This window comes from Anomaloglossus baeobatrachus, chromosome 9 (genome assembly GCF_048569485.1).
Source record: "Anomaloglossus baeobatrachus isolate aAnoBae1 chromosome 9, aAnoBae1.hap1, whole genome shotgun sequence".
NCBI lineage: Eukaryota > Metazoa > Chordata > Amphibia > Anura > Aromobatidae > Anomaloglossus > Anomaloglossus baeobatrachus.
In genome coordinates this window covers 215,719,435-215,730,352 of record NC_134361.1, presented here as the reverse complement: position 1 = coordinate 215,730,352, position 10,918 = coordinate 215,719,435, and the positions used below count along the sequence as shown (strand labels likewise).

Below are 10,918 nucleotides of genomic sequence, written 5' to 3'. Positions count from 1 at the left end.
CTATAGATAACAGTCTGTCACCGTAGTCAGCAGTGAGGCATCATCAGGTACAGGACAGTGGGGGAGGGGGGCAGGACAGTGGGGTAGGGGGGCAGGACAGTGGGGGAGGGGGGCAGGACAGTGGGGGAGGGGGGCAGGACAGTGGGGGAGGGGGGCAGGACAGTGGGGTAGGGGGGCAGGACAGTGGGGGAGGGGGGCAGGACAGTGGGGGAGGGGGGCAGGACAGTGGGGTAGGGGGGCAGGACAGTGCACCTATGAGGGGTTAATAGGAGGATAGAGGAGGGTAGTGAGGCGAGAGACATCATTCAGGGAGCTGAAGCACCACGTCAGGTCGCACTGTGTCCTCTGGAGCCTCCTCCGCCTGATAGTGCCGACTACAGAGCTATGGCGGGAGGTGCAGGAGGGAGGGGGACACTCTCCTTAGACAGTTCTCATATTTCTGTAGCACTCACGGCATGGTTGAGCCTAGAATGTATGCCTCCTTCCAGTTTGGATGGTGGGCGTGGCCATGTTTCCTCTTCTCCATCGTGCTGGGCACAGGCCTGAGACTGGACAGCAGATTTGTGCCGGTGGGCGGGACTTACTGCTGGCGGGGCGTGGTTTACTTATGTTGGGTGGGACTTGATGTTGGTGGGCGGGGCTTACTGCTGTGACTGCTGTCAGTGCTGGGGAGGCAATGCTGAGGAGGAGGCAACCCTCAGTGTTTCTCCCCTCTTCTGATGGATGGAGGGGCTACAAGGGTTATTGTCATGTCAAAGATCCTATCCCAATATGTAGTAGGTGTAATAATAATTCTATTAGCAAATACCTACAATTAAAAATGTAGTTTAGTTCTTCTGATTAGCTATGTTGCTTACCTCATTTTGTGTATCTAATCCTCTCCTGTGTGATACCGTCTGCTCAGCTGTGTATCTAATCTATCCTTTGTGATACTGTCTGCTGAGCTGTGTATCTAATCTATCCTGTGTGATACTGTCTGCTGAGCTGTGTATCTAATCCTCTCCTGTGTGATACTGTCTGCTGAGCTGTACATCTAATCCTATCCTGTGTGATACTGTCTGCTGAGCTGTGTATCTAATCCTCTCCTGTGTGATACTGTCTGCTGAGCTGTGTATCTAATCCTATCCTGTGTGGTACTGTCTGCTGAGCTGTGTATCTAATCCTATCCTGTGTGATACTGTCTGCTGAGTCGTGTATCTAATCCTATCCTGTGTGATACTGTCTGCTGAGCTGTGTATCTAATCCTATCCTGTGTGATACTGTCTGTTGAGCTGTGTATCTAATCCTGTCCTGTGTGATACTGTCTGCTGAGCTGTGTATCTAATCCTGTCCTGTGTGATACTGTCTGCTGAGCTGTGTATCTAATCCTATCCTGTGCGATACTGTCTGCTGAGCTGTGTATCTAATCCTATCCTGTGTGATACTGTCTGCTGAGCTGTGTATCTAATCCTATCCTGTGTCATACTGTCTGCTGAGCTGTGTATCTAATCCTCTCCTGTGTGATACTGTCTGCTGAGCTGTGTAACTAATCCTATCCTGTGTGATACTGTTTGCTGAGCTGTGTATCTAATCCTCTCCTGTGTGATACTGTCTGCTGAGCTGTGTATCTAATCCTGTCCTGTGTGATACTGTTGCTGAGCTGTGTATCTAATCCTCTCCTGTGTGATACTGTCTGCTGAGCTGTGTATCTAATCCTGTCCTGTGTGATACTGTTGCTGAGCTGTGTATCTAATCCTCTCCTGTGTGATACTGTCTGCTGAGCTGTGTATCTAATCCTATCCTGTGCGATACTGTCTGCTGAGCTGTGTATCTAATCCTCTCCTGTGTGATACCGTCTGCTGAGCTGTGTATCTAATCCTATCCTGTGTGATACTGTCTGCTGAGCTGTGTATCTAATCCTATCCTGTGCGATACTGTCTGCTGAGCTGTGTATCTAATCCTCTCCTGTGTGATACTGTCTGCTGAGCTGTGTATCTAATCCTGTCCTGTGTGATGCTGTCTGCTGAGCTGTGTATCTAATCCTCTCCTGTGTGATACTGTCTGCTGAGCTGTGTATCTAATCCTGTCCTGTGTGATGCTGTCTGCTGAGCTGTGTATCTAATCCTATCCTGTGTGATACTGTCTGCTGAGCTGTGTATCTAATCCTGTCCTGTGTGATACTGTCTGCTGAGCTGTGTATCTAATCCTCTCCTGTGTGATACTGTCTGCTGTGCTGTGTATCTAATCCTGTCCTGTGTGATACTGTCTGCTGAGCGGTGTATCTAATCCTATCCTGTGTGATACTGTCTGCTGAGCTGTGTATCTAATCCTGTCCTGTGTGATACTGTCTGCTGAGCTGTGTATCTAATCCTCTCCTGTGTGATACTGTCTGCTGTGCTGTGTATCTAATCCTGTCCTGTGTGATACTGTCTGCTGAGCGGTGTATCTAATCCTATCCTGTGTGATACTGTCTGCTGAGCTGTGTATCTAATCCTATCACCTGTGTGATACCGTCTGTTCCTTTTGTGCGGAGGGCCACATTTGTAGCACATGGAGAATGTATAACGAGGCTATAATTGTGTGTAACAGCTTCTCTTGGCAGAGCAGTGTTTTGAAGCCCTGTGCCAGGGTAGAAGACGTTGGCACCCGTCCTGCACAGGTGATTGGCTGCCTGCTCGGAGGGGGCGGGGTTATGAACCTGCGGCATCAAACACACAGTGACACTACAAACATTGCACCTTGACCCAAGAGGAGAGGAGAGGACGGGAGATCTCTCCGGACTGTCGCTGGCACTAACAAGGACAGGTACGTTCCCCTCCCGCTCACCCCCCTTGCCATTACACCGAGGCTTCCCCAACCCAAAACTTCTCTGTCCCCAGAACAGTTGTGCTCGTCTCTGTCACCTGTGCTCCTGATATTGCGCTTTTTGTCACGTGCCCTCTTTGGACATGTTTCGTAATAAGGGAACCACCTCCTGCCTAGTTATTGGCACTGGCCGATCCCACGTCGCAGATCGAGTGCTCCAGATGGCAGTGACAGCCTATCCATGTTCTCTCTTCTGTATGTTTCTTTGTCACATTGTTTCATATTTTCTGCTTTTCTTACACACAAAGTAGCGCATTGCCCTAAATACTCCATACCCTGACCCCCACGTCTGCTGTTTTGCAGGTCGATGCCGCCATGTGCAGAAACCGCAAGGGTCTGGCGGTAGGATGTCTGATCTGCATCTCCGCCGTGTCTGGGATCATTGCTCTTATACTCAGTGTAGTGGGTACCAGAAATTTATACCTGCCGTCACCTAACAAGGTAAGATCATGGCAGCCAGGCTCCTGACACTGACAGTGTTAATAACTGCTGTTAACAAAATAGAATGTATTAACATTCCCGGGAAAGAATGTATAAATAGAATATATTAACGCCCGGGATAGTAACTGTCTCTCTGTTTCTCTCCCATTCTCTGTCTGTCTCCCCCTCTATATATATCTCTCTGTCTCTCTATCTCTTTGTCTCTTTCCCTGTCTGTCTCTGACTGTCTCTGTCTCTTTCTCCGTCTGTCTCAATCTCTTTCCATGTCTGTCTGTCTATCTCTGTCACTTTCCCTCTCTGTCTCTTTCCCTGTCTCTTTCCCTCTCTTTCCCTGTCTGTCTCTTTTCCTCTTTCCCTGTCTGTCTTTCCCTCTTTCCCTCTGTCTCTATCCCTGTGTCTGTCTCTTTGTCTGTCTCTTTATCTGTCTTTGTCTGTCTCTTACCCTGTCTGTCTCTTTCCCTTTCTTTCCCTGTCTGTCTTTTTCCCTGCGTCTGTCTCTGTCTCTTTCCCTGTCAGTCTGTCTCTTTCCCTGTCAGTTTGTCTCTTTGTCTGTGTCTGTCTCTTTGTGTCTGTTTCTTACCCTGTCTGTGTCTGCCTCTTTCCCTGTCTGTGTCTGTCTCTTACCCTGTCTGTGTCTGTCTCTTACCCTGTATGTGTCTGTTTCTTACCCGGTCTGTGTCTGCCTCTTTCCCTGTCTGTGTCTGTCTCTTTCCCTGGCTGCATTGTGACATGCCAACATTCCATATAAGGGCGTGGCTGCGCATTCTTCTGAAGTTCTGGCTGCACTGTGGCTCCCAGCTCCATTCGCTTGAATGGAGGCAGGTTTTTTGGCGAATAACTGTAAAGCGCGGGGTTAAAATTTCCCCTCAAAACATACCTTATGACGCTCTCGGGGTCCAGAAGTGTGAGTGTGCAAAATTTTGTGGTTGTAGCTGCGACGTTGCAGATGCCAATCCCGGACATACACACACACACATACACACATTCAGCTTTCTATATTAGATAACATATGGTGAAAGTTTAAGGCAAGTGTGAAAAAAATGCTACAAAGTAAGAATGTTTTCAGCAATAGAAGGGTTAATAGTTAATTGTTTATCAACTAATATACACCATGTTCCAAATTATTATGCAAATTGGATGTCAGTGTCCTAGCGATTAATAATGAAGGTCATTGATGGTTTTGTGTCTCGGGGTTCTTTGGTCACTGACATCAATCTCAGGTACCTGTGATACTTAGTTTGCCAGATGAGGCCCAATAACAGGAAAACTGGATGTTCCACAATATTAAGCAGGCCACGGTTTTCAAGTAACAAGGGAAAGAAAAAGGATCTTTCTGCTGCCGAAAAGCATCAAATAGTACAACGCCTTGGACAAGGGATGAAAACATTAGATATTTTAAGAAAACGTAAGCGTGATCATCGTACTGTGAAGATTTGTGGCTGATTCTGAGCACATACGTGTTCGTGCAGATAAAGGCAGAATGAGGAAGGTTTCTGCCAGGCAAGTCCATCGGATTAAGAGAGCAGCTCCTTCATAACCTGTGTACAAGTGACGAGAAAAGGTGATGGGTGGACACCGAATACTGAGGATGGAGGCGACAGGCAGTTACCGAATACTGAGGATGGAGGAGACGGGTGGTCACCAAATACTGACGATGGAGGAGACAGGCATTTATCGAATACTGAGGATGGAGGAGACAGGTGCTCACTGAATACTGAGGATGGAGGAGACAGGCAGTCACTGGATACTGGGAATGGAGGTGATGGGGTATCACCGAATACTGAGGACGTGGGTGATGGGCAGTCACCAAATACTGAGGACATAGGTGACGGGTGGTCACCAAATACTGAGGACGAAGGAGACAGTCACTGGATACTGGGGATGGAGGAGACGAGCAGTTACCGAATACTGAGGATGGAGGAGACGGGTGATCACCGAATACTGAGGATGGAGGAGACAGTCGGTCACCAAATATTGAGGATGGCGGAGACAGTCACTGGATTCGGAGGATGGAGAAGACAGTTGGCCAATGAATACTGAGGATGGAGGAGACGGGTGGTCACCAAATACTGAGGATGGAGGAGACGGGCAGCCACCGAATACTGAGGATGGAGGCGATTGGTGGTCACCAAATACTGAGTAGGGAGGTGACAGGCAATCACCGAATACTGAGAATGGAGGTGACGGGTGGTTACCGAATACTGAGGATGGAGGTGACGGGTGGTTACCGAATACTGAGAATGGAGGTGACGGGTGGTTACCGAATACTGAGAATGGAGGTGACGGGTGGTTACCGAATACTGAGAATGGAGGTGACGGGTGGTTACCGAATACTGAGAATGGAGGTGACGGGTGGTTACCGAATACTGAGGATGGAGGTGATGGGGGATCACCAAATACTGAGGATGGAGGCGACATGCGGTTACCGAGTACTGAGGATGGAGGTGATGGGGGATCACCAAATACTAAGGATGGAGGCAACAGGCGGTTACCGAATACACAGGATGGAGGTGACAGGTGGTCACCGAATACTGAGGACATAGGCGACTGGTGGTCACCAAATACTGCGGATGGAAGAGACGGGATGCCACTGAATACTGAGGATGGAGGCGATGGGCGGTCACCGAATATTGAAGATGGAGGTGACGGGTAGTCAGTGAATAGTGAGGATGGAGGTGATGGCGTTCACACAATACGGAGGACAGAGGTAACAGGTGGTCACTGGTTACTGAGGACGGAGGCGACGGGCGGTCACTGAATACTGAGGACGGAAGAGACGGGTGGTCACTAAATATACAATTACACTTGGAGGACATTTTAATATAATTTTTGTGACCAATCCCTTTAAACAAGACCATATCCATCACCATATGATAGAACTGGGCTGGGTCAACCATCCTGATGCCATAAGGCTGGGTTCACATTTATCCTGTTCTCCACGCTGACCACTATCATGAGGGTATCAATCTAAAACTTGCGAAAAATAGGGTTCAGATGGGGCCAGGCTCAGGCAGAGTCACTTTGGCCTTCATTCTCACAGTGTCTGTATTTTTAGGTGAACATTTTATTCTGCCATTTGGGGATTTTGATTGGAAACCCCAATACAAGCGCTCAGTGTAGAGCACAGTATAAATGTGAACGGGGCAGAGAAATTGTCCCAAAATATCTCAAAAAATCCATTTCAGTGGATCTACTTGTGATCACTTTCTTGGATTTCCGGCTTTTTGACACATTGACTTTCTACCTATTTCTATCTACGCCACAAACATGACCGCTCCGTTTATAACCTCGTGGGACTGATAGAAACTTCCTCCTTTTCTATGAGACTTTCCTGCAGCCGTCTGACTCCAGTCCTGTCTGTTATCAGGTTAAAAATTAACCATTAAATTATGAAAACATATTTTTTTTTTAGGTTCAGATTTTGGTCAGAAATAAAGAAAGCGCCTTTCACTTTTATGAAGCGGTTGGGGTTTTTTTTTTTTTGTTTTTTTTTTTTTTAGTAATTTTAGGTTTCCTAAGGGTCTGTTCACATTACATTTCTTTTTAGGCTTTTTTTTTTTTGCAGGTTTGCTTTGGAAGAACATTTGGAAGACCCTTGCTATTCATTTTTATGTATAGACGACTCAATGTTTAGTCTTTTGGGCAGGTTAAAAAAAAAAGAAGAGATCAGACCATTTTTCAGGCTATGGGGCCGCCCTGTACTTTACCATTTACCGTAGAAGTCAATGGGAAGACTAAGAAAACCCGATGCAGAACAGCGCCCCATACTGTAGTGGCTGCTCTTGGGTACTGCAGCTCAGCTACACATCATATTGGTTGGGTTTCTGAAGTGTTGGACCCCCTACCCATCCAGTATTGCTCTAGGCTTTGTGTGTCGGGTAAGATGGAGGACTCAGCAAATGATGTGAGTTATTAGCCTCATCAGGACCACAAACTAGACCTTGGCTCTTAGCTTCACCTGCTGAGTGTTGGTCTCCCGTCAATCCTAAGGAAAATTCATCAATATCTCAGTCCCAGAAAACCCCTCTTCAAGGCAGAAAATGGTGCAAATTTTGGTGCAACACTGCCCTTGCACCAGGATGGGGGGTGGGGGACTCGGCAAACGATCTATGAGTTATTAGCCTCATCAGCACCACAAACTAGACCTTGGCTCTTAGCGCCACCTTCCGAGTGTTGGCCTCCCATTAATCCTAAGGAAAAATCATTGATATCTCAGGCTGGAAAACCCCTTCAAGCCAGAAAATGGTGCACATTTTGGTGCAACTCTGCCCTTGCACAAAGATGGGGGGTGGGGGACTCGGCAAACGATGTACGAGTTCTTAGCCTCATCAGGACCACAAACTAGACCTTGGCTCTTAGCTCCACCTGCCGAGTGTTGGCCTCCCGTCAATCCTAAGGAAAAAATCATTGATATCTCAGGCCCGGAAAACCCCTTCAAGCCAGAAAATGGTGCAAATTTTGGTGCAACTCTACCCTTGCATCAAGATGAGGGGTGGGGGACTCGGCAAACGATGTACGAGTTCTTAGCCTCATCAGGACCACAAACTAGACCTTGGCTCTTAGCTCCACCTGCCGAGTGTTGGCCTCCCATCAATCCTAAGGAAAAGTCATCGATATGTCAGGCCTAGAAAACCCCTCTTCAAGGCAGAAAATGGTGCAAATTTTGGTGCAATTCTGCCCTTGCACCAAGATGGGGGGTGGGGGACTCGGCAAACGATGTGTGAGTTATTAGCCTCATCAGGACCAACAACTAAACCGTGGCTCTTAGCTTAACCTGTCGAGTGTTGATCTCCCATCAATCCTAAGGAAAAGTCATCGATATATCAGGCCCAGAGAACCCCTCTTCAAGGCAGAAAATGGTGCAAATTTTGGTGCAACTCTGCCCTTGCTCCAAGATGGGGGGTGGGGGACTCGGCAAACGATGTGTGAGTTATTAGCCTCATCAGGACCACATAATAGACCTTGGCTCTTAGCTTCACCTGTCGATTGTTGGCCTCCCATCAATAGTAAGGAAAAGTCATCAATATCTCAGTCCCAGAAAACCCCTCTTCAAGGCAGAAAATGGTGCAAATTTTGGTGCAACTTTGCCCTTGCTCATAGCACCTAGATCTTTTAGAGGCGAGTGTCTTTTGCCCTTGTCTTGTACCAATCTGCATGGCTTCATATTGACCCCAAGGGACCAGACAAAGGTGAGGGTTTGATAATCCGGTCCATAAAAAAACCTCGTTCCGGATTATCAAACTTGCAAGGTGTTCATTGGTCGGGTGAACTGGACCTTCATTATTCCACTTCTTTTTGCATATGGCAGGTGAGTCTTAAATCCTCTGTGCTGCTGTGTATGGAGCCTTAATTAGATCTGATCTTAATTAATGCCTCATTTTTGGATATCGGGCACACACCCTTGCTGGTTATTTGCACATATTACTTAGAACAGGATATACGCCGCTCCGGGGCGTCACACGCCCAGCGCTGTCAGGGTATAAACAAATACATAAAGCACATAAAGTCGTCGTAAAAGTAGCTCCTCCGAGTTATCACTTCTCGTGTATGATTTACAAGAAAACACATGAAGGCTAAATGGAGGAAGTGGAGAGAGATTGCTACATGCGCCACACCGTCATCCATCGCTATTCATGGTGACTTTACAGTATTCGGCATGCACAGTGTGCGGCATTATATCGTGTGACAGTATTACATCATTATATTGTCGTGACGCGGCGTCTTCTCCGCTGTGATCTTTTATTACTCGGTGTCACTATATACCGGTATATTATTATTGCCTTGTGTTACTATATGGCCATATATTCTGTCTTGCAGTACGGCTTGGTGTTTGATGCCGGATCGTCTCACACTTCGCTCTATGTATACCAATGGCCTGCGCACAAGGAGAACGACACCGGGATTGTTTCTCAAATCCACATGTGCGAGATTCACGGTACAGTTTTTCTGTTATATAACACCAAGGGGCCATAAATATAATTTTCTTTATTATTGGTGTAAATGCCGCCGTTCTCCTGAATCCGGCGATGTTTTTCTTTTCTTTCTGCGCCTCTCCGTTAGCGAGATACGGCCTTGTATATAATTTTAGTCTTATTGGTCAAATGGGCGTGATGTTCACAAGGATCACGCCCACTTGCCTAACAAGGCAACAGAGAAGAAAGGTCTATATCTCAAGAACGGAGAGGAGCAGGAACAAAAGAAAGATATCGCCAGATTCAGAAGAATAGCGGCTTTTACATAAAGTAAGCCTTGGCGGTGTATGTAAGGGCCATACAAAACAGAGTTGTCACTGAGGCTATGCGGCGACTTTGTCTAGGTGTTGCTGCTACATACGAACGCACTACAAGTGAATGGGGTCATATTGCAAGTCGTAAGGAATCCCACGCGGTTGGACTTCTTGCAACTTGCGTTTTGCTACTCCATTCACTTGTATTGTGCAGCAATGCAGCAGCGACACCTGGAAAACTTTGGTTTTGTGGCCAAAGAAACCGTGTAGCCCCAGCCTTGGGGTCACTTGTCATTAATATGTAATTTTTTTTGTACATGGTGTATACGCCGTTGTTCTCCTGAATGCAGCAATATTTTTCTTTTCTTCCTGCGCCTCTCCGTTCCTGAGATACAGCCTTGTATATAATTCGAGTCTTATTAGTCAAAGGGGCGTGATGTTCACCACTTCTATGTGGGTGTGTCCACAGGATCACACCCACTTGTACAACAAGACTACAGGGAAGAAAGGGCCATAGCTCAAGAAAGGAGATGAGTAGGAACAAAAGAAATATATCGCCGGATTCAGAAGAATAGCGGCTTTTACATGAAGTAAGCCTTGGGGGTGTATGTAAGGACCGTACAAAACAGAGTCGTAACAAGGGCTACATGGCGACATTGGCTGTGACGGAAAAGTTGTCTAGGTGCTGTTGCTTCATAGAAGCGCAACACAAGTGAATGGGGTCAAATTTTCGTGTTCGCAGTATCCTTAGGTCACCCTATTGGCTCATATTGTGCTCCAATATGGCAGCGACACCTGGAAAACTTTGGTTTCGTGGCCAAAGAAACCATGTAGTCCAAGCCTTGGGGTCACTTGCCATCAATATTTCATTTTTTTTGTACCTGGTGTAAATGGCAATGTTCTTCTGAATCCCGGCTGTTGCCCTTTTGCCATTTTTAAGCCAAAATGGAAACTTATGGAAACTATGAAGTAAAAAAACATATAAAATACATTAATTGACGAATGCTCTTTGCCGCACTTTTTATGTTGTTCAGTATCGATCATATTTAACATCGTCATCATTATACTTCACATTTCAACATTTTACCTCTCCAAAATGGCCACCGACTCACCTCAGTTTTATGTATCTAAGGTACGATTCTCCTCAGTACGATGTATCCGCTGTATTTCAAGGATTAATGGCAGCAGTGGTTGCCTATGTTACCTTGTTCCATGTTTCATGGCCGGTTTTACATCTTGTCCGGATATTTTACCTCAGGTTATGTCTGAGAGACTCGTATAAAGAAAAAGTGCACAAAATGGTGGCCACTACATGCGACAGCCAATCACATCACTTGTTTTATTTTGTAAGCTGCTGTGAAGAAATGATAGCTGGAATCTGATTGGTTGCTATGGACAAACACCTCC

General features: G+C 46.6%; 1 protein-coding gene across 1 annotated transcript in view; it reads left to right on the top strand.

Annotated features, from left to right (window-relative positions):
* The first annotated feature begins 2,696 nt into the window (after window positions 1–2,696).
* The window catches only part of LOC142250737 (ectonucleoside triphosphate diphosphohydrolase 8-like), a 30,348-nt gene continuing 22,126 nt past the window's right edge, over window positions 2,697–10,918 (top strand). Inside the window, exons 1-3 of the mRNA XM_075322947.1 lie at window positions 2,697–2,784; window positions 3,148–3,285; window positions 9,103–9,220. Of these exons, the coding sequence (XP_075179062.1) occupies window positions 3,160–3,285; window positions 9,103–9,220 (244 nt within the window). The 5' untranslated portion in view covers window positions 2,697–2,784; window positions 3,148–3,159. The remainder of the gene's footprint in view (window positions 2,785–3,147; window positions 3,286–9,102; window positions 9,221–10,918) is intronic.